This window comes from Arachis ipaensis, chromosome B8 (genome assembly GCF_059453495.1).
Source record: "Arachis ipaensis isolate K30076 ecotype BB chromosome B8, ASM5945349v1, whole genome shotgun sequence".
Lineage (NCBI taxonomy): Eukaryota > Viridiplantae > Streptophyta > Magnoliopsida > Fabales > Fabaceae > Arachis > Arachis ipaensis.
The window spans coordinates 47,599,798-47,624,118 of NC_142443.1; the positions used below are offsets into that span (position 1 = coordinate 47,599,798).

The 24,321-nt window shown below is 35.4% G+C and overlaps 1 protein-coding gene across 2 annotated transcripts in view; it reads left to right on the forward strand.

Moving 5' to 3' along the window:
* The window catches only part of LOC107612654 (coiled-coil protein (DUF572)), a 62,817-nt gene that overhangs the window by 36,952 nt on the left and 1,544 nt on the right, over positions 1-24,321 (forward strand). The window contains exons 2-5 of one of the 2 annotated variants that reach the window (XM_088496353.1): positions 21,711-21,918; positions 22,022-22,268; positions 22,794-23,078; positions 23,298-23,363. In XM_088496353.1, the coding sequence (XP_088352479.1) occupies positions 22,071-22,268; positions 22,794-23,078; positions 23,298-23,363 (549 nt within the window). In that variant the 5' untranslated portion in view covers positions 21,711-21,918; positions 22,022-22,070. Of the gene's footprint in view, positions 1-21,472; positions 21,919-22,021; positions 22,269-22,793; positions 23,079-23,297; positions 23,364-24,321 lie in introns of those variants that run through there. The other variant, XM_016314352.3, reaches the window with a different exon arrangement.

Here is a 24,321-nt window from a genome sequence, read left to right on the forward strand (position 1 = left end):
CGCCTGTACAGTAAAACTGGGAATGTCGAGTTTAATATTAGACTGAGGAGCAAATCGGATGATCCGAGTAAGGATTTGCCTTAATACAAATGGATAAATTCCTGTGATGTAAATGATTTTTGTTGAGAATGATGTGTTGTGTTTGTTATGTAGTTGGTTGATTTCTGGATTTTTGGTGAAACGGATTGAACCCGTGACTTTTAGTTCCTTTGATTCAAATAGATAAGGAATGGTCCTAAATGAGGGATTTGGAAACGTTGATTTGAAATGCCAGTTATGCTAAGTTGTGGTTGAGTACTTGAGGAAGTAAGTAATAGAGCTCGTACTAGACGAGAGATCAGAATAAAGCAGCAGAAACTTGCGAAAGCAGTAACACAGGATAGTAACAAATAGGAGCTGTAAAAGTTTACTATAATATCTTAAGTTTGAATACTAGAAGGGTTAAGTGGGTTACTGCAAGTAATGATCCCCAAATAGTTGGAATTGATTGCGGCTGCGAGCTTTGATGGTTCTAAAGCGGATGAGAAAATTATCATTGATGCATAATTGGATTTAGATGATGAGAGAGTGCGAGTTATCGTGTTTGAGAGATGAGTACCATGATGTTTGGTCATAGTGACCATGGAATTAGATTGAGATTTATAATGAATGGTTTTAAAAGACGAATGTGAAAACCACTAAATTGAAATGCTGATGCAGTACGGAGATTGGTTTAAGGGAACCCGTGACGGGTGGTAAACTCCAATTTTTGGGGAGGTACTGTTGAAAATTTTTCCCCAAGAATTTGAAAGATCGTTGGTTATGGTTTTGAAGATGATTTTTGATATGAGTAACTTTAACAAAAGAGATGTGTCTCGAATGCTTTTATAGATTATTAAAGGAAAGCGGATTCTTATGATTTTTGTTAAATTGTTATTTCAAACTCATTTGCTTTCTAGAAATGAAAGGGGTTTTTGATCGATGAGTCAGAGACTTTATAACAGCAAGTCATGTAGAAATTCGAGGGTTTGAGAATAAGAAAGTAAGTTTGGAGGTTATGCTTGGAGTTGAGCTGTGATTAGTGGTAATTGGCTTGGCAGAGAGAGAGGATAGTGATGGATGAAATTTTCGAGGGCGAAAATTTCTGTTAGGGGGGTAGAATGTAATACCCGGTCTAGCCAAAATTAATTAAATAATAAGTTAAATGGGAGAGAATATGGTTGGAAGATTCGGCAATTAGAATTTGATCATCTAAAAATATGATATTTAGATTCAGTGAATTTTTCTGAGTCGGAAAACATAGTTTTCTGCGTAAAAGCGCGCAGTGGAATTTTGACCAGCAGTACCGGCTAAGATCTGTCTGGTACTACAGCTAAGGAAATTGATTATGAGTAAATGAGATTAAGAAATGAGGAATTATAATTAGGGAAGGTAGAAATATTTAAAGTGCGATTTAGAGCGCTAATCTTAAAGGTTTTGGCCCAAAATTGGGCCAACGGACAAAAATAAGTGAACCTGGCCTAAGTGAGCCCAAGAACCAACATATATAAACATTAGTTATGAGCATTTCAGCTCATTTTACCCTAAAAAGAAGGGTTGGGGCGCTGAAATTGAGAAGAGAGAAGAGAAGAGAGAAAACTTAACTCTCTTTGATCTTCAAACCACCATAACTTGAGCTACGGAGCTCCGATTGACGAGCCATTTACGGCCACGCGTTGCTCTTCTCATCCTCTACAATTCTATCTAAGTTTGGTGGTGAGTATTTCATTCATCTCTGCCCAGTTTTCGAAATTCCCCACTGTTACACGTTTTTGGGTAGTTAGTGTTGAAATCTTGTGATTTTGGGTGTTTAGGGATACTCCAACATGGATTCTAAGTGGGTTCTATCCCTACTTCATATGGGCTGAGGTAAGAAGTGCTCAAACCCTTGTGATTTGTCTTTTTTATGAGCCCTAGGTTGATGTATGTATGTGATATTGGTTATGTTAGTGTATTTGGTGATGTTGGTGCACAATTGGGAGATTGGTATTGCTTGAGGAGCTTTGGTAAGGCTTGGAGCTAAGGTTGGTGAAGACTTCCAAAGAAGAGGCTCAATTGGTTTGGCTACAAGAGGTACGGTTTAAGTTTCATTTAAGTACCGTGTATTGTGATGAGAATTCCTAGGCTAGATGCCCCTAGGATTAAGATTAGATTGCGTAAATGGTTGGTGCTAATATGCATAGTTGGTATGTAATGTGAATTAATGATTGGGTTGAGGATTGTGTAGCCTTGTATGCTTGGTGTATTGAGAATTTGATGTACTGGGTAATGAGTATTGATTTGTGGTTTATCCATTTAAATTGTGAAATTGGGCCAGAGGCCGTGAATTTTGGGCCGGAGGCCGGGGAAAGGTAAGAAAGGTAAGTTGATGTGTGCATTGTATAATGAATATATGAATGATTGGGTTGGTTATTGAACAATAAGGTTTGAGGAGTTGAAGTGTGAAATTTGGTAAATTTGGGTGAAATTATATAGATGAGGCATGTTTGGTTTTGGTTGAGATATATTATGTGGTCATATATGTGATTATGATTATTGATGCCTTGGTGGTATTATGATGCATTAGAGATATGTATGTTGTGATATATACTTGAGGAGTGATTAAGGTTGATTTGTGGGTGAAACCACGTGATAGTGAGTATGATATTGATTATGTATAATGATGGTTGATTGGAAATAGTGTTGTTGAAATTTGGCATGAGGAAGAGTATATGATATGTAAATGTGTTTGAGTTTGAGAAAGTGTCAATGTGTGAGTTGAGGATGGCTTGATGTTAATTTTGGTACATTTTGATTGATTTCAAAAAGGGTTGAAATTGGCATGTTTTAATTGACTTTGGAAAGAGTTGAAAATGGCTTGTTTTGAAAATGGCACTTTGTGGTTTTGTATGAAAACATGATTTTTTTTGGGCATACTTTTACGGGACATAACCTGGACTACGGATCTCTTTTTTCTGCAAAATCTATTTAGAAATGAAATTGGATCCGGGATGTCCATGCCGTTCGAAGAACGGGTGAAAAATGATTTAAAATGAGAAAGTTATGACCGTCGGAAGATTGAGGGTTGAATCTGTAAATTCTGCAGCTTTTAACTTAGAAAATTTTTAGCAGAACGACCCTACGCGCATATGCGCACTTGGCGCGTGCGCGCCGTTCTTCCAGAAAGCACCATCCACGCGTGCGCATGGTGTGCACGGGCGCGTCGATGCGCTGCACCAATTGCCCAGCCATTTTCCAGAGAGTTGTGCCAGGATTGTGCCAGTTTTGTGCCTGGGCGCAAGAGCACCCACGCGTACGCGTGGCTGACGCTTGCGCGCCGTTTGGATATTTTTCAACCCGCGCGTTCGTGCATATGGCGCTTGCGTGTCGATGAGTTTTTGGCCATCCACGCGTGCGCGTGGAGTGCACGTACGCGTGGCCCTGTTTTTATGCCAAAGTTGATTTTTGAGTTTTTAAAGCCAAATCTCATACTTCTAAACCTCCGATCTCACCTCTTATGTATTAAATCATTATGATATGCCTAGCAATGAGAAAGGAGCTAGGGGATATGGTAACTTGCGAGTGAAGCAAGGGGAAAAGTTATGATCAAAGATGATTATATGAGATATGGAGGATGACGGTGGAAGTACTGTGTATGCCATGAGCCAGAGGGCTATATTTATTGATAAATGGCCTGTTCTTGATTGGACCATGAGCCGGATGGCTGAGTTATTGCCGGGTTACGGCAAAGCCATTATTGTTTATGGCTGAGTATAAATGTATATATGATTAATGAATGAATATGTTAAATGGATAATAATGAAAAAATATTGAAATGTGATGTGCGACCCCGGGTAGTAGGCAGTGGCGTTGTCCACTTGCTCCGGGTATGAGACAGGAAAGGAAGATTATGATAAACGAGTTTAATCATGGAGTTTTGAATAAATGTGTATTTGTGATACTTGGGTAGTAGCAAGGGTCGTGGTTCGTCCCGCTTGCTCCGGGTCATTGTCTGAGAATTGATAATGATGAAGGGTGATTATGAATAAATGTTTATTTGTGATACTTGGGTAGTAGTAAGGGTTGTGGTTCGTCCCACTTGCTTCAAGTTAATGTTTGAGATTTGGTAACAATGATTGTTGATAATATGAATTGAGATTGAATGAATATATGTTTGAGATACCTGGGCAGTAGCAAGGGTTGTGGTTCGTCCCACTTGCTCCGGGCCAATGCTTGAGATACCTGGGTAGTAGCAAGGGTTGTGGTTCGTCCCACTTGCTCCAGGTCAAAGATTGTGATGCTTGGGTAGTAGCGGCAGTAGTGGTGAATCCACTCGCTCCAGGTTGAGCTTTTAAACACCCGCCTGGGTAGTAGCCGCAGTAGTGGTTATTCCACTGGCTCTGGGTTGAGCGGGTAGTAGCAAGGGGGTTGTAGCTCAAACCTACTTGCTCCGCAATGGGTGTTTCTGTCCAATGGTTAGCTACTAGGACATGTCGGGTTGGCTATATAACCGACAGATGATATCATCAGCCATAGGGAAGGCATTCATCATTTGCATATGTTTGAATTGTTTGGGTTTGCCATTTGTCTTGGATTTCTACATCATATATGCCATGTTACCCGACTATATGCTACTTGTTCTACTTGTATCATGTTTGTGTATTACTTGCCTGTATTGCTTGTGTTTGTACAACTGAGAGGCCCCTCATGCTGGTGTCGGTGGGTGTGAGGGCTGTTCTTGATGGGATGAATTGATGATGCGATTGCATGATGATGTATTGATATAGAACTGCTGAGGCAGAACAACTGGTGATGGTTTTGCTTATGATTCTGAGTCGGATTCGTGGAAGAGTCAGCGAATTGGAAAACATGTAAAACATGAATTGAATTTAGCACTCCCTTATGACAGTTGCCTATTCATGGATTAGCGAGAACCTAGGATGAATAATTGGTGAAGAAGTTTAGGATGCTTAGTGAGTTTTTGTTGCAGTACATTGAATTTATTTGGCACTTTTACCGTACTGGGAACCCATGGGCCTGGGGTTCTCATTCCGTATATATCTCTTGTTTTTCAGATACAGGTCCAGGTGCTCAGAAGTGAGTTGTGGGTCGTCTGAGAGACGGCAAAGATATTTATTTCCTCTACTTTGTGTTTTAATTAGAATCTCTCCACCTTTGTTTTGAAAAGTTTATATTATGTATTGAACTCTTTGAATTTGCCTATAGAGGCTCTCATATTTCCTTCGGGAGAGATTAGGATATACTGTTGTCAACTAATTTCATAATGTACCCTAGCCGACCTAAACTTCGCGGGTCGCGACTAGTGGCTATTTACTTATGTTATATATATCTATCTGTTATCTATCTCTTAATCTCCTCTACGCCTTGTCCATATATCGTTTTCGGCTTCACGGTTTATCTTTTGTTGTCGAAACGTGAAAGATACATCTTCGCGATTTTATTTCTACTCTTTTCAGGCTTCTCGATTAATACTCCTTTCGAAATTACCTATATTTATTTATTAAAAATCCACCTGAGAGTCGTACCACCGTAATATCATTGACTTATGACTCGAGCATAAGGATTTGAATATTAGGGTGTTACAGTTTAATTTAAGCTTTTATTTTAGAATTGTGTTATAATTTTATCTCATAATTTTCTCTTAGATATTAAGTTGATGTATTTTTATTTATTATTATTGAAACGGATGTAATATAAAATTTGTAAAAAAAAAAAACTCACATTCAATTTATTTTATTGTAGTCTTCTATTCTTCTATTTCTTTTTATTTTTTTTATTCATTTTATTTTATTTTTAAATATCATATAATTTATTACAATTTATACTAATTAATTAATTATAATTAATTATATCAGTTAGTTTAATTCATTAATTTATAATATACATGATAAAATAGATCATTTGTTACTTATACGTTTATTTTTCTAAAATCTAAATCTGAATAATTATATTTTCAGTTTTTGTTATAAACAAAATATTATTAATAATGAATAATAATTAACCACTCATACTTTTAATCAAAGTATTTGAATGATTTTTATATTTATTAATATTATTTATTGATTATTTTTTCATAAATAAATTATATTATAATTTTATGTTAGTTCATAATTGATTAATGATTAATGTTCATGAAGCTATGTTACTCTAAATTTTATATTTTATAAATATTTTATTTAAATATAATTTTTTAACATAAAAATGTATTATTTTTAATAATATCATAATTTTATATTTTTTAATTATTCTAAATGAATATTTTATCAAATACTAATTAAAGTCATTCTTCCCTTTGCTTTTACTAATCTATTATCTAACTATTATATAAAATTAAAATCGTATTAATGAATTTAATATTAAAATTAGTTTGGCTTTTTATTATTTATAGTATTTTTCAATCAATAATTTTATACTCCTTACTTTTTTTTCAGTTTCATTTTGAATTTTAATTTAGTACTCAAAGGTAGTGAAATTCCATTGATACTGAAATAAAATTACAAAAGGGTCCATAGGGTAGAATAAGTAAAATAATATGATACCCACATTGCAACATCCAAATGAAACAACTTAGGATCTAAAATGTTTATCTTTCTCTTTCTCGCCGTCTATTATATTATCTATTCTATCTATTCTATTATATAAAAATCGAATTTTTACCTTTAATGATAGAATCAACGTAGTATGCTTCTGCTTTATTTTGTTTAACTCATTAAAGACAATTCATTATGATGAATTAAATATATCAACTAATTGATTTGAATAGATATTTAAGTATCACACAATTTAAAATTATGTATATTAATTATTTCATTTAATTTTTATGATATATAAATTTAAGGAATAAATTAAAATAAGATAATTTATTACTTATTTAAATTGAATACAACAAATATAAATTAATTTAGTTAAAAATTTACTATTTTATAATCTTCTATACATAAAAATGACAAAACAAAATTATAAAAATAATCTTTTTATCACTTTTGTTATTTTAATTTTATTTTCTTTGCTTTTTTTATGTATAACTTTATTTTATATTAACTTTGTTTATCTAATAATAAAATATACTCATATTAATACTATCATATAATAATATATTTTTTTCCTATATTAATCGAAGAATTTCAATAGTTATCAACTACATCTAATAGAATGACTGAGAAGTGAGAACTACGAGAAGTTAAACCCAGGTTCAAAATATTGAAACAAAAAAAGAAAACAATGGATATATGATTAAAAAAAATGTATAATAATGACAAAATATACTAAAATTGGATTTTTTCTCCAACTAATAAAAGTGAGGTGTTAATTCCTCATGAATTCATTTTTCTCTAAAATGAAATCACTATTTTTTTTCTAAATTTATTTTAGAAAAATATATTTATTATAATTATATTACAATTAACATTTAACGAATAATGCATGATTATACTAATTTAGATAAATATTTTTATTATAATTATATAAAATTAATATTTAATACATTATCAACTAATAAAAGTGAGGTGTCTATTTCTCATGAATTTATTTTTCCTCCAAAATAAAAACACTATTCTCTCTTCTAAATTTATTTTAGAAAAATATCTTTATTAATAATTATATTACAATATTACAATTAGCATTTAATGAATAATGCATAATTATAATAATTTAGAAAAATAAAATAAAGTCCAGTAATTTATCTTCCGACTGCACACGTGTGTAGAATAACTTTTAAGAAGGAGTCATGTATAGTAAATGCGCTCGATGATTGTAAAACTGTATACTAATATTGATATAATATTATTTCAGGTATATATTTTGCAGGCATCAAAGAAAAGTGTTGAGTTATTTTTTAGTATATTTAAATTATTTATTGTTTATTAGAGAATTTTGTGCATTAAAATTTTCTAATAATTTATTATTTATTTTGAGCTAATTTTGATATGTCCTTACAGTAAAACAATATATAAAAATTTGTTGGTGGGTCTAAGTATTATTAAGTTATTTATGGTCACATTGAGTATATATGTTTGATTTATTGAAGAAAGTAGATTACTAAAACCAATTAATAACTATTTTAGAGTTAATATATTTAACATTGGATTAAGAAAAAACAAATAATACATAACATATTATATTTTTATTAATCAAATTATTATAATTTAAATTAATTTTAACAAAATAATTTAAAATTATAATTTTAATCTTATCACGTGCATAGCACGGGTTAATACACTTGTTATTAACAGTTTGTTGTAGAATTAGATTTCAAACAAGGACGCTGTTGGATTTAACTTTTTTTAGTTTGCACCAGGGTATCCATCAGGCCGGAAGCCCCCAATGACTAATCCCTCGAGTACTACAGAGGCACACAAAGTGGGCGACCCTCCTAAGCAAGCAAGCTCCATTCCTATCCTCCAATGAGTATTGAAACCGGGAGAGATGGTTAAGGGACACAGACCCTCATCCATCTGTGCCAACTTGCGTTGGTAGGATTTAACTTTGTTACTATTGAAAAACGGAAAAACGATTTAGCATTAATAGTCTAGTTTAAAGTAGAGGCAAACTCCAAGAACAAAAAAAAAATATTTGTTTGCAACGAAATATTTCTTCTCCTCGTATCATCTGTAATTTGAGTTTCACATGCCTTGTTAAGCACTATTGAGGTAAAATTTGAAACCATGCCCCCACAAGGTCTACAATTAACATCATGAAAAAATGCTCAATGTTATGTATTTATGCCAAAAGATAATCTCATCAAATATTACTAGACAGAACTTTTACCATGATTTCTAGATTCACTCTTCTTGCAAGTTCATGCTGCGAGTCTATCTTTGTGTCTAAGTGATAAAGTGTCTTTTCATGAATGTTCGCCACCATAAGGAACCAATGCTTGTGTTTTTCTTGATATATTGAAACATAGATCTGCATCGAAGTCATTGTTCAATATACAAATAAGATAACCATAAATGTAAATGGAGAAAAGGATAAATAGGTCCCTAACCTTTTGTCCTGCGGACATTTTCGTCCCTGACCATTGAAAAATACTTTTAAGTCCCTGACCTTCACAAAATTTGGACGGATCAGTCCCTCTGTCCAAATGCCTCCGTCAGGGACTGATCCGTCCAAATGCCTCTGTCAGATTTTGTGAAGGTCAGGGACTTAAAAGTATTTTTCAATGGTCAGGGACGAAAATGTCCGCAGGACAAAAGGTCAGGGACCTATTTGTCTTTTTCTCATGTAAATGTAATGAGGCATGAATTAGGTAAAACTATGTTCCACTCACAAAGTTAAGCTCTGTCAACAACTTCATGTATGTATCTGACTATCTGCATAACAACTCTAGTTACTGATATTACTCTCCATTTTCAACATCAGCGTGCACTTTGGGCTTTAGGAATTAAGCTAACATTTTGAGATTAAAATACATAATTTTAAATGGAAGAATGACGTAGTGCAAAAAATAATGGTAGGTACCAAACCATTTTAGTCGTATTTGCTAAAGCCATAAGCTGTAATATCTGGTTTGTACCCATAGTCTTATTACCATGCAACTAAGGGTCCTTGAAAAAACTTTCTTACTAAGAAATACAAATTAAAGGTTCCATTTAATATTATATTCATATATTGTGTAGCTGATTGGTTCTTTTGGACACAGGTTTGATAGGTCTTTCCTGTTTGCCTCAAAATTTTCTATACGAACAAGCACTTCAGTCAAAAATTATAAAACAATACATTAAACCATCCTAGGACAAGAAGTGCAAATTAAAATGAGTTTGTGAAGGAAAATGATCCAATCAAATATTACCAAATATATTGAACTCTTCCAAAATACTGTCCAATAAGATTAGTGGTATCTAGTGTCACAATCGACTGGTTGTGATGGTTTACCCCGAAAAATATAACGACAAGGGCAATAGTAGCGATTATTTTTATATGTTGTATCAAATGCAATAACATCTCAAAAAATCTTTTACTCTTTCCTACTTCGCCCATCACACCAAGATAGATTTGTCTTGTCAATTGGTTTTTATTATCCTTCAAGTACCTATAGAAAAGAGTTGGGTCTTTCATTTTTTCAAACATCGCAAGAACTGTGTGGCAGCATCACCAAGACATTGTTGCCTCTGTTTAGAAATTTTATTGTGGATGTCTTGTAACCCATACCCAATATTTTCATAACCTTTTGATTGACTTGCCAGTAGTCCAAAAATTTTAGGTCCTAAACTGCCATCTTTGAAGTTGTTGATATGAGCCATATCTACGATAGAAACTTTCCTATGGCTACGCAGCATTCTAGTAATCCGAGGATCAAGACATTTGTGGTTATGTTGATCACAAAAATAGGTAACAACCCATCTGGAACTATCAACATAGAATCGTAACTACACACGGGCGTTGCAGCCGCCCTCTTGCTTATGATTCTCCCTACTATAATATTTTTTCTCTCCGACTCCCTCTCGGTGACAAACGTTTTCATCACGAGTTGGTCGCTCTTTAACCATCTACTTTTGCTTTTCCTAGCATAAAACCCTGAGACTTTGCATATTTGTTATAAAACTCGAAAGCCAAATCCAAATCAAAGAATGTGTGCTTCACAAAATCATGTGTTGTCAAGTTATCGAAACTAGTGTCCAGGATTTGCTGCTTCAACATAATGCAGAGGCATTCATCTAAATTTACTTCTTGCTCTAACACTGTTACGTCAACAAAATCACCCTATATAGAAATTTCCCTTTCCATCAAACCAGGTTCATTTTCATAGGCATCATCCGTATATGTATATGAGCCTTCAATGACTTCATTTAAGAACAACTCTTACTCTTCAACCTGCTCAATGTCATACACTATTTCGTTGCACACAATTTCTTCTAATGCATGTTCATCTTTGTCTTCAAACTCATAATCTTCCTTGTCAACATTGTCATCTTCAAGAATTACATCATCCCAAAATAAAACCTCTTTTTCTTCTTCACAGCTGAGATCCTCACTATTATCCATGTATAATGTATAAAAAACCTGATAGCAAATAAGGGGCATATCACTAGAGGTTGAAATTGATGGTTGACCCAGAGAATATCCAGCACAAACAAATCCATTATCATTAGAGTACCATAAAGACCCAAAAAAAAAAAATCCATAATTTAAATAAAAGTTTCAATTGCAAAATAAATATATAGCACTTTATGGTTATAAGGGAAGCAACATCACATTAAACCAAATCAATCACAATACAAAATGATTTTTTTAAAAAATAGAAAAATATTAGTATTTGAAATTAAAAGAGCAATCATGAATATTATTAGAGAATATGTTTTTTTTTTCTTAGAAGAAAAAGAAAACAAAAATCATCCATAAAATGAAATCAGCAACTTATATGCACAAAAATGAGCAGAAGGAAAAACAAAGTTGCTTTCCCTTTGTTAGATTCAACATGAAAGTCAATAGAATCATGTCCATAGAGGGAAATTAGAAACCTCCCTATGCGTGCAAGGAAATTAGAGGAGAATAAGAAAATACGTGATAAAAGGAAAGTACCTACCTTGATTCATCCGATTCTTCTTCGCCAGTGTAATATTGCCACCTACCGCTGCTAGGGTGGAAGCCGTCTTAGACAGAAGAGTGGGGTGATGGCTCTCATATTTGTGAAAGAGCCTAGTAGCGGAAACGACACAAATGTCCAACACAAGAACAATATGAAAGCACTCACAACACAATATGACAGCAACTATAACAAGCAAATATAGCAAGTAAAGCAATAATAAGAACACACCGAGATTTTAACGTGGAAAACCCCCTCAATGTGAGAGGTAAAAACCACGAGTCGTCCAGACCAATGAAATAGCTCCACTATAATTAAATGAGGTACGAGAGTCTCAAACAAAGCACAAAATGTGCATATAACCAGCCAAAACATCAAAGCACCAAAGCTCACAAATGAAAAGCAAGAAGATGAAATATACCAAAAAAAATAGAGCTGCTGTCGAAGCAATTTCTCCCTCTGCAGAACTCCAATTAATATCTCCACCGTCCAGAATGAAGAACAAGATGTAAAGAATCTACAGTTCAAATTTCACGTCGATCCAACGGTGAAAGAATGAGAAACTGCCATTCCAAAATTGCTGCTCTTAGTAAAAACGGGAAACCTAATTTCTCTCTTACAAAGCCAATTTCTCTCACTGCAAGTCTCCAATCAACATCTCCACCGACCAGAATGAAGAACAAGATGATAGGCACACGCAGTTTAAATTTCAAGCCGATCCAACGGGGAACAACTGAGAAACTGCCATTTGAAATTTACTGCTTTGGACAAAAACGGAAATTCTGTTTTTCCCCTTCTCTCTCACTTGGTGGCTACTCTCTCTCACACTCAATGACCCCCAAAATCTAAATTAGGGTTGTGACACTAGGGTGCAAGAATAAACTCCTAAAATATTGGGCTTGGGCCTCACAAAGGAGAGAAAAATCCAACAAATCTCCCCCTTCTCGACTAGGTGGAGGCTCTCGCCATTCCGGCGATCAAACAACATGTTTCAAACTTTTCTCTTCACAATGCTTTTGTCATCATATCAGCACCATTGTCATCAGTGTGAACTTTCTCAAGTTTCAACAACTTTAAATCTAACACATCCCGTATCCAGTGATACCTAACATCAATATGTTTAGATCTTGGATGAAAAGTAGAATTCTTGGCAAGATGAATAGCACTTTGGCTATCACACAACAACACATAACGGTCTTGCTTAAAACCAAGTACTGCAAGAAACTTCTTCATCCACAACAACTCTTTACATGATTCAGTTGCTGCAATAAACTCTGCCTCTGTGGTAGAAAGTGCAACACATTTTTGTAGCCTTGACTGCCATGAAATAGCTCCCCCTGCAAACTTGACCAAATAACCTGAAGTAGACTTTCGAGAATCAATATCTCATGCCATGTCTGCATCAGTAAAGCCAACTAGAAAAGGTTTCTCACCACCAAAACTCAAACTCAAGTTAGTTGTACCTTTGAGATATCTCATAATCCATTTAACAGCATTCCAATGTTCTTTACCTGGATTAGAGAGAAAACGACTCACAGTACCAACTGCATGAGCAATGTCTGGTCTAGTACACACCATAGCATACATCAAGCTTCCAACAGCTGAGGCATAAGGAATTTCATCCATTGCTTGTTTATCCTCATCAGTGGTTGGACACTGCTTGGTACTCAACTTAAAATGAGGAGTAAAAGAACTAGCAACACATTTGGCATCATTCATGCCAAACCTTTGAAGCACCTTCTTTATGTACTTCTCCTGTGACAAATAAAGCTTCTTGGAATCTCTATAACGAGTAATAGTCATGCCCAAAATTTGTTTGGCAGGACCCAAGTCCTTCGTAGCAAAGAACTTACTCAACTGTTTCTTCAACTCATTAATCCTCAAAGCATTCTTGCCCACAATCAAAATATCATCCACATAAAGCAAAAGAATGATAAAATCATCATCAAAAAATTTTTGCACAAATACACAATGATCTGAAGTTGTCTTACGGTAACCATGCTTCCCCATAACAGATTCAAACTTCTTGTACCACTGTCTTGGAGCTTTCTTCAACCCATAAAGACTCTTCTTAAGCTTGCACACAAAATCTTCCTTTCCTTTAACAACAAAGCCCTCCGGTTGCTCCATGTAGATCTCCTTATCTAAATCACCATGAAGAAAAGCTGTCTTCACATCCATTTGCTCAATCTCCAAATCAAGAGACGCTGCTAATCCAAGCACAGCACGAATGGATGACATCCTCACAACAGGAGAAAAGATCTCCTCATAATCAACACCTTTTCTCTGGCTAAAACCTCTAACAACCAATCTAGCCTTATACCGAGGCTTAGAATTGTGTTCTTCATTCTTGATTCTGAATACTCATTTATTTTTCAAAACTCGCATACCTTTCGGTAGCTTCACTAACTCATAGGTATTATTCTCAAGCAAGAACTTCATTTCTTCTTGCATAGCTTCAAGCCATTGAGCTTTGCTTTCATCTTCAACTCTCCAAAGCATTCAGGTTCTCCCCCATCAGTCAACAAAACAAACTCATGTGGAGAATACCTAGACGAACGCTTTCTCTCTCTTGTAGACCTTCTAAGTGCATTTGCAGGAATTTCTAAAGCTGGTTCTTCATCTTGATCATCATCACCAACTTCATCAAGTATTGGATCAACTGTTCCATCTTCACCTGCACTTGTATCATGCTCATTATTTTGAGCTTCAACTCTACCATCTTCTACCATAGGCATAAAGGGAGTAATATCCAAGTCAGAAAAATCATCACTAGGCTGAACCATTGGCTTCTCAGCATTATCAACATCCTTCAATGTTTGGTCCTCAACAAAGACAACATCTCTACTCCGAATCACCTTTTTGTTAACAGGATCATAAAACCTGTAACCAAACTCATCCATGCCATAGCCAATAAAAATACATTGCCTAGTCTTTACATCAAGCTTAGATCTCTCATCTTTAGGAATATGAACAAAAGCTTTATATCCAAAGACTCTTAAATGATCATAAGAAACATCTTTACCTAACCATACCTTCTCTGGCACTTCAAATTGCAAGGGAACACATGGTGTTCGGTTCAAGACATGAACAACAGTGCTCAAAGCTTCACCCCAAAAGGATTTTGCCAATCCAAACTGTGACAATAAGCACCTAACTCTTTCAACCAATGTTCTGTTCATCCTTTCAGCCAAGCCATTCAACTGAGGAGTCTTCAGAGGAGTCTTCTGATGTCTTATACCATGCTCTTTACAATAAGCATCAAATGGACCTGAGTACTCACCACCATTGTCAGTACGAATGCATTTCAACTTCTTCCCAGTTTCTCTTTCAACAGAAGCTTGAAATTGCTTGAACACATTCAAAACTTGATCTTTGGTCTTCAAAGTGTAAACCCATAATTTCCTAGAATGATCATCAATAAAGGTTACAAAATAGATAGACCCTCAAAGTGTTCTTGTCTTCATCGGCCCACATACATCAGAATGTACCAAGTCAAGTATCTCTGACTTCCTTGAAGGTGGGTGGCTCTTGAAAGAAACCCTGTTTTATTTCCCAGCAAAACAATGGTTGCACTTTTGCAAAGCAACCTTACAACCAGATAAAAGATTCCTCTTGGATAACATATTCATGCCCTTCTCACTCATATGACATAATCTCTTATGTCATAAATCAGTTTCATCAACAAACTCAACAGCATTAACAAAATCTTTCACAATCTTTGCTTGAGTTAAATAAAGAGTAGAGTGTCGAGTACCTCTAGCAACAACCATGGAACCCTTGGTGAGCTTCCAACTATCACGAGAGAATGAGCTATCCAAGTCTTCATCACATAACTTACCAACAGAAAGTAAGTTCAACCGAATATCTGGAACATGCTTCACACGCTTCAAAGTCAACTTGGTACCGTTGGAGGTTTCCAAGCAAACCTGTCCAACACCGGCACATTTTGCAACACCTTGATGAGCCATTTTTACATCACCAAAATCACTAGGAGTATAGGACGTAAAAAAATCCCTCCTAGATGTAACATGAATAGAAGCACCGCTATCAATCACCCAACTAGTGCTATTATCAACAAGGTTAACAGATTCAAATTCCTCAACAACAAGAAAATCATCATGAGTTACATTAACCTTGTCTTCCTTGCTACCATCATCTTTATTTGTGCTCTTGTTTTTACTTGCCTTGGCTTTCTCCTTCTTTAGCTGCCAACAAAATTTCTTCACATGTCCCTTTTGACCACAATGATGACACTCAATATTCTTATACTTTCCTCGAGACTTGCTTCTGCTTTGATCTCTACCTTTAGGACCTCGACTTTTGCTTCTCCCCCTAGACTCAGAAACAAGAACATCTGAATGTGTAGTCGATGTACCTTGTGACTTTCTTCTCATCTCTTCATTCAAAATACTGCTCTTGGCAAGATCCATAGAGATTACACCATCAGGAGCAGAATTGGACAATGACATTCTGAGAATTTCCCACGAGTCTGGTAAGGAGCCAAGAAGTAACAATCCTTGAACCTCTTCATCAAAATTGATACCCATGGAAGATAACTGATTCATAATTCCTTGGAAATTATTCAAGTGATCTGTCATTGATGTCCCATCTGTATACTTCAAAGCCAACAACTGCTTGATCAAAAACATCTTGTTATTCCCAGTTTTTCGAGTATACAACTGTTCAAGCTTAATCCAAAGAGTCCGAGCATGTGTCTCTCCAATAATATGGTTCAACACATTATCGTCAATCCACTGCCTAATATATCCACAGACTTGTCTATGCAACAAAGTCCAATCATCATCAGATTTATCATTAGACTTCTCTGTACCAAAAACTGGTTGATGAAAATTCTTGACATAAAGCAAATTTTTCATTTTTGACTTCCACAAATCATAATTAGGACCATTAAGAGTGATCATCCTACTAGTATTAGTATTAGCTTCCATTGTTCACAAAATCACAAGCCCAGAAAAATACCAACAAGCTCTGATGCTAGTATGAAAGAGTCTAGCAGCGGAAACGACACAAATGTCCAACACAAGAACAATATGGAAGCACTCACAACACAATATGGCAGCAACTATAACAAGCAAATATAGCAAGTAAAGCAATAATAAGAACATACTGAGATTTTAACGTGGAAAACCCCCTCAATGTGAGAGGTAAAAACCACGAGTCGTCCAGACCAATGAAATAGCTCCACTATAATCAAATGAGGTACAAGAGAGTCTCAAACAAAGCACAAAATGTGCATATAACCAGCCAAAATATCAAAGCACCAAAGCTCACAAATGAAAAGCAAGAAGATGAAATATACCCAAAAAAAATAGAGCTGCTGTCGAAGCCAATTTCTCCCTCTGCAGACCTCCAATTAATTTCTCCACCGTCCAGAATGAAGAACAAGATGTGAAGAATCTACAGTTCAAATTTCACGTCGATCCAACAGTGAAAGAATGAGAAACTGCCATTCCAAAATTGCTGCTCTTAGTAAAAAAGGAAAACCTAATTTCTCTCTTGCGAAGCCAATTTCTCTCACTGCAAGTCTCCAATCAACATCTCCACCGACCAGAATGAAGAACAAGATGATAGAAACATGCAGTTTAAATTTTCAGCCGATCCAACGGGGAACAACTGAGAAACTTCCATTTGAAATTTACTGCTTTGGACAAAAATGGAAATTCTGTTTTTCCCCTTCTCTCTCACTTGGTGGCTACTCTCTCTCACACTCAATGACCCCCAAAATCTGAACTAGGGTTGTGAAACTAGGGTGCAAGAATACACCCCTAAAATGTTGGGCTTGGGCCTCACAAAGGAGAGAAAAACCCAACAAATCTCCCCCTTCTCGACTAGGTGGAGGCTCTCGCCATTCCGGCGATCAAACAACATGTTTCAAACTTTTCTCTTGACAATGCTTTTGTCATCATATCAGCACCATTGTCATCAGTGTGAACTTTCTCAAGTTCCAACAACTTTGAATCTAACACATCTCGTATCCAGTGATACCTAATATCAATATGTTTAGATCTTGGATGAAAAGTAGAATTCTTGGCAAGATGAATAGCACTTTGGCTATCACACAACAACACATAACGGTCTTGCTTAAAACCAAGTGCTGCAAGAAACTTCTTCATCCACAACAACTCTTTACATGCTTCAGTTGTTGCAATAAACTCTGCCTCTGTGGTAGAAAGTGCAACACACTTTTGTAGCCTTGACTGGCATGAAATAGCTCCCCCTGCAAACTTGACCAAATAACCTGAAGTAGACTTTCGAGAATCAATATCTCCTGCCATGTCTGCATCAGTAAAGCCAACTAGCAAAAGTTTCTCACCACCAAAACTCAAACTCAAGTTAGTTGTACCTTTGAGATATCTCATAATCCATTTAACAGCATTCCAATGTTCTTTACCTGGATTAGAGAGAAAACGACTCACAGTACCAACTGCATGAGCAATGTCTGGTCTAGTACACACCATAGCATACATCAAGCTTCCAACAGCTGAGGCATAAGGAATTTCATCCATTGCTTGTTTATCCTCATCAGTGGTTGGACACTGCTTGGTACTCAACTTAAAATGAGGAGCAAAAGAACTAGCAACACATTTGGCATCATTCATGCCAAACCTTTGAAGCACCTTCTTTATGTACTTCTCCTGTGACAAATAAAGCTTCTTGGAATATCTATAACGAGTAATAGTCATGTCCAAAATTTGTTTGGCAGGACCCAAGTCCTTCATAGCAAAGAACTTACTCAACTGTTTCTTCAACTCATTAATCCTCAAAGCATTCTTGCCCACAATCAAAATATCATCTCAAGTGAGGAGCTCTCGACAACCGAGGAGAATTCGGGGAGGAATCAAGTGAGAGAACACAAGATGAGAAGACACCCCATCCAACTCAAAACCTTAAGGTGTCAAGTTAATGGGTCTCTCATCTTATAAACTCCTCACTCTTCCATGCTTTCTCTGATGTGGGACTAACTTCAACACTCCTCACACTTGCAACACTAACAATCTCCCCCTCAAGTGTGAGCCTCCACATCAAGCACCAACTCCCCCTCTTTCTAGCTCCTCCACCACCACGAGTATTCGTCCATCACACCGCCGCAAAACACCGCGGGACACGCCGCCCGGACCACCTTTGCCGGGAAGACTTTCGATGCTTCACCTTGAATACCCTTTAAAACCAGACCGATTAAACCATCGGCTCTGATACCACTTGTTGGGCCAACCGTGGGGAGCTCTCAACAACCGGGGAGAATTCGGGGAGGAATCAAGTGAGAGAACATAAGATGAGAAGACACCACATCCAACTCAAAACCTTAAGGTGTCAAGTTAATGGGTCTCTCATCTTATAAACTCCTCACTCTTCCATGCTTTCTCTGATGTGGGACTAACTTCAACACTCCTCACACTTGCAACACTAACAATTTGGATATAATTAAAGAAACTAAGACACTCTAATAGCCAAAGCATTGTTCCATTCATAGAATCATAAAAATAAGCAAAAAAAATGTTCGTTTTTGGATTGGGGGCAAGGATGAGGGCAAAAGATGTCCGTGTTTTTGACGTCGTGATTCACACAACGATTTCGGTGCAATTAACTGATTTAATTAAGTATGGGATTTAAAAATAATTTTAAAAACTATTGTTGCTCATTGGTGAATACAACAAAATAAACTGGGGTAATTTTTTAAATATTTTTGGAAGCTCTGGAGCTCTCTTTGAGGCCAATAAACTAACTAAAACAATCCAATACTAAAATCAACTTAGCAAAACATAAATTCAACTAATTTATAAATCTCGTTATATATGCTATATTAACCTTATCTGTTCTGATCTTTTTAATCCCAAGTCATTATCCATTATATTTTCTGTTGTCTTTTGCTGCCTGGGGACATGTTTCACATACATGAAATTTATAAATTTCTTCGAATGTGATTATGTGGTCAAGATGGAGGCAATATTCCATACATGATTAAAAGGCAAAAAAATTGTTCATAATTAAGACTACAGCTTGGCTCTTTTTAAAGGGCGACTAAGACTCAGATTTAGACATCCAAGTCAAAAACTCTACACCATGAGTAATTCACAATTCAACTAATTTGTTGAATTTAGAAATCAGTCCATACATACTCAATATCAGCTGTATACTATACTTCCTAAACTCAATATCAGCTTTATACCATACTTCCTAAATTCAGTATCAACTTTATACCATACTTCCTAGAATCCTAGCCTCATATATGACAAAATCTAACTCCCTTCAAAGCAAAAAAATAAACACAGGATTTAGAAAAAGAAAAAATGTATTTTACTGATCCAATTAGAATAGGAAAAACTCGAAAAAGAGAGAACAGGGGTTAAGAGGATTCACCAACCACCAGGATCCACGGAGACTCGGCTACGAGACCGGCAAGAAGGAAGCGACGGCGAGGCCCCGAAGCCAAAAGATGATGAGCGAGGACGAGCCCAGGGAAGGCGCCGAAGGAAGAAGACGGCGAGCGCCAGCTGCTGGTTGCGTTGCTTCTGCGCCGGCGACGACGAGCCAAGAGAAGGAAGCGACACACGAACCACGACGAGACGCCGGCGAGTGTGATTGAAGAAGAGAGAGTTCGAGAGACTGAGAGACATTCCAGAGAGAGAGAGAGAGAGAGATTGAGAGTGACAGAGATGTTGAGTGCGAGCCTATAGACTATGGATGAGAGGGATATGTGATTATAGATTAGGATTCCAGCAGTCACTGAAACCAAGTCGTCCACTGTTTTTTTTTCCTTCAACAAAAGAAATAAAAAAACACATGACCTGGTCTGGGTTTTATAAACCGTCCAGGTCACCGGTTCCTAACAAAACTGGGGTTCAACCCAGGTTTCTCTGAGTCTAGTGTAGGAACATTTCAACAAATGGTTCGATCCGGCCAAGTGATCGAGGACCGGATTTCCGTCGAAATGGGCGGGTTGAGTCGGATTTGTTAACTCTGTTTCGAAATTGCTCCATGGCTTACTCCGTTTTTGTCTTTGTAGGTGAGTGTTTTTTTATTAGTTTTCATTGTTATTTATTAATAAAAAATATTAGATAATCATCAAAATTAATTATTTTTAGTTATTATTTTTTTATTTTTAATTATTAATTTAATTTTTTTAGTTTAGTAATTTAATAATATATTTTAATTTATTTTTTAAATATTAATAATTAACTATTAGATTAAAATAATAATTTTTGATAATTTTTTAACATTTTTTATTAATTAATAATTATTCATGAGTAGTTTTTCCAGTTTTAATTTAGGTTTAGATAAATTATTTATGTTAAGTTGATGACTTGATGCTAACTAGGTAAATTGATGAGTCACCAAAAACAAAATTAGGTAAATTGATTATTAGTTATACTGATTAGATAATAGCTATCCCAAGCTCTTGACTTGTTTTTGGTTCAAGAAACTCTTGTATCTTTAGTGTGCATTTGAAAAATAGACTAAAATTAAGAGATAGAAATTAAAAGATTAAAATTAAATTAAATTAAATTAAATTAAATTTTTGTATTATATTTGATGTAAAGTATATAAGATTGAGTTATATTTTAGTATTTTATTTGTAAGATAAATATAAATATAAAGAATTTGAATCTTTTAAATTTTAAATTTTTATTTGAGAGGATAAAGTGTGATTTTTTATTCTTAAATATTTTATTTTTCATTTTTTTTAGCTTCACTTATAAAATAAATAGTAATAGATCACATTTTATTCTCTAAAGTAAAATTTAAAATTTAAAAAATTTAAATCTAAATATAAAATAAAAACATTTACTAAAATATCTTTAATTATTAAAAAAATATTATTAAAATTTTAATCCCTTATATCTCACTTCTTAAAAATATTGAATAGGCTAAAATTTTATATTCTCGTACTGACATTTTTGTTCCATATCTAACCATCAAACACAGCATTAAAAGTTTCTAAAAACAAACAATTCCTAAGTGTTTTGGGCTCTGAAAAGATTCTTTTAGGCCTGTGCTCCAAGAGAATTCGTTAAAACTTAAAAGTTGTTAAAAAGCCCAGTCATGTGTTTGTAGCTTCATATCCAAAGTCAACAAATAATTCTTGACCGAAAACTAAACAGGAAATAGTTTATCCAAACCGCACCCCCAAAGAATAAAACAATAGATATTGAATTTTGATTTGATTAGTTTACAAAGTTGGTATCAATATTCTCACCTCATTCTCCCTGCAATCTCGTAGGCCTCCTCCGCCACCGTCAATTATTTCAGATTACTTTTCCCGCAATTCGTCGAATTCGATTCTTCTTCATATTTTCCTCTGAATTTGTTTGGCGCCAGTGTTGGTGTTTCGGTAAACCCTAACCCTCTCCCTGGTAAGTGCAGTGCAAACCATTGAGGATTCTATTCTTCCCTCTTCCCTTTTCCTTATTTAACTAAATTATTAATTTCAAGTCTGAATCTTTGTGGTTGTTTTAGTGACTGAAAAAACAGAAGCAGAAGCAAAAGAAGAGGGAGAAGAGAGAAGATGGGAGAGAGGAAGGTGTTGAACAAGTACTACCCACCGGACTTCGATCCGGCGAAGCTTCCGAGGGCTCGGAGGCCGAAGAACCAGCAGATCAAGGTCCGCATGATGCTTCCCATGAGCATCAGATGCAACACTTGCGGCAATTACATCTACAAGGGCACCAAGTTCAACTCCCGCAAGGAAGATGTCATTGGCGAGGTACCCTTACTAACAAACACTCTTCTTCAATTTCAGTGTTTCTTGTTTCTTAGGTTTATTTGATTTTGCAATTTTGAAATGTGTCTTAGATGGTGATGCTAAAGTTGTATCTTTTAGGGATGAGATTAATTTGGTTTGTATCGTTTAGGGATGCGATTAATTAATTCCTATGCAATGACAGGTCCGTTAGCTAAGGGTTTTTGTAATGTTATTGGGTTAAATTTTTTAAAACTTGTGGTGTATACAGATTAATTCTGGTAGGGGTTGGTTGATGGGCAAGGTAAAGTTCGCGTCTTTTGTTGAATTTCAATTTTTTGTTGTTTATTTATTAACTTCATTTTTGTTTGACTCGCTGTGACTTCTGGTGATATATGTGTATGTTGCTGTTTGATGTGAACCTTCATGATACTCAGAGGGTATTGGCATTCAGCATGCTCTTATTTGCCTTACTTTGCTTTGGTCTTTGTTTGTAATTTCTTGACCTTTGGTTGACGTTTGGTGTATGTCTGTTTGATCACTGTGCAGACATATTTGGGGATTCAAATTTTTAGGTTCTACTTTAAGTGCACTAAGTGCTCGGCGGAACTTACTATGAAAACTGATCCTCAGAACTCAGATTATGTGGTTGAATCTGGTGCGACCAGGAATTTTGAACCTTGGCGTGCTGAGGACGAGGAAGCTGATGGCCTGAAACGGAAGAGGGAATCTGAGGAGATGGGAGATGCAATGAAGTCTTTGGAGAATAGAACCCTAGATTCTAAAAGAGAGATGGACATCCTTGCCGCATTGGATGAGATGAAGTCAATGAAGGTACTTGCCTCTGTAAACTGCATTATAAATTTATAATGATGTATAAAATTGGGACCTTGTACTTAAAAATGATTGTCTAGTAGAATACATGCCTACTTGAGGCATTGAAATTTGACATTTATAGTTTTTGGTCATTTGCTTCAATGTACAAACTGCATTGTGCATGGTTTCCCTTCAGTGAATTGGTGATTACCGACTCAAGTCTCTTTCATTTTCCAGTCTAGGCATGCGACTGTCACTGTTGATGAAATGCTGGCGGCCTTGCAACGTACATCAGATGATAAGGTACGAACACCCTTGCTGTGCAGCAGATTAACCTTGTACTGGAGATTTCCTTTTATAAGTATTTATTGTTGATTAGATGTCTAGAGGATTAGAAAAGAAAATAAGTACACAATGACTATTTGTCTATGAATTAAAACTTTAACATTGTGCAATATGGATTTTGATCTACATTCAGCAGTGAGAAATTTCCTATTAGGAAAAAGGGAAAATTTATACATTCACATCATCACTATACTAACTGCAATTGCTTCACATTTTAATATGAAGCATTTGATTGTGAAACCTCATTTCCCAAGGTTTTTTATGTCTTTCTATGTGCTCTTTTTTGCTTTATAGATTTTTGGTTGCTATTATCTTCTTTTAGCTAATGGATAATATAGATAATGCTGACAAATCATGTCAAATGATTTTCAAAGATTTGTGGTTACAATTTGCATAACTCTTCAATGTAATGATACATTCAATGCCGGTTTTATTCAGGCCATTTATTTTCCATGAGATTTGAGAGATGGCCTGAATCCAACTGTCAGAAACAACTTGTAAAACCATTCCTTGGTTTTGTAATACTTGAATAGGAAAACGAAATGTTTGTCATGGAATGGAAGAAAGTTATGCCTAGGCATGAACCTATTTGAAAAGTACCATGTCAGTAAGGAAATCTAAAGTCCTTCTGAATGCTTGTTTAACTATGCTTATTCTCATATTCTTCTGAATGATCACAAAATCAGTCTGAAATTGTTAGTGTTTTTGGAGCACAATACCTGCTTACTTGATGGGAACTTGGCTACAAATTCCAATGAATTGCCAATCCTGAAATTTAGTATTGATGGAAATCCTGATTGTCTAATATTATTGTCGAATCCTGGTTGTGTAATTTTTAAGCATCCTAATTCTGATTGTCTAATGTTATCCTTTTAATTTATAGTTGGGACTTCAAGTTGACTGTTACTATTTTATG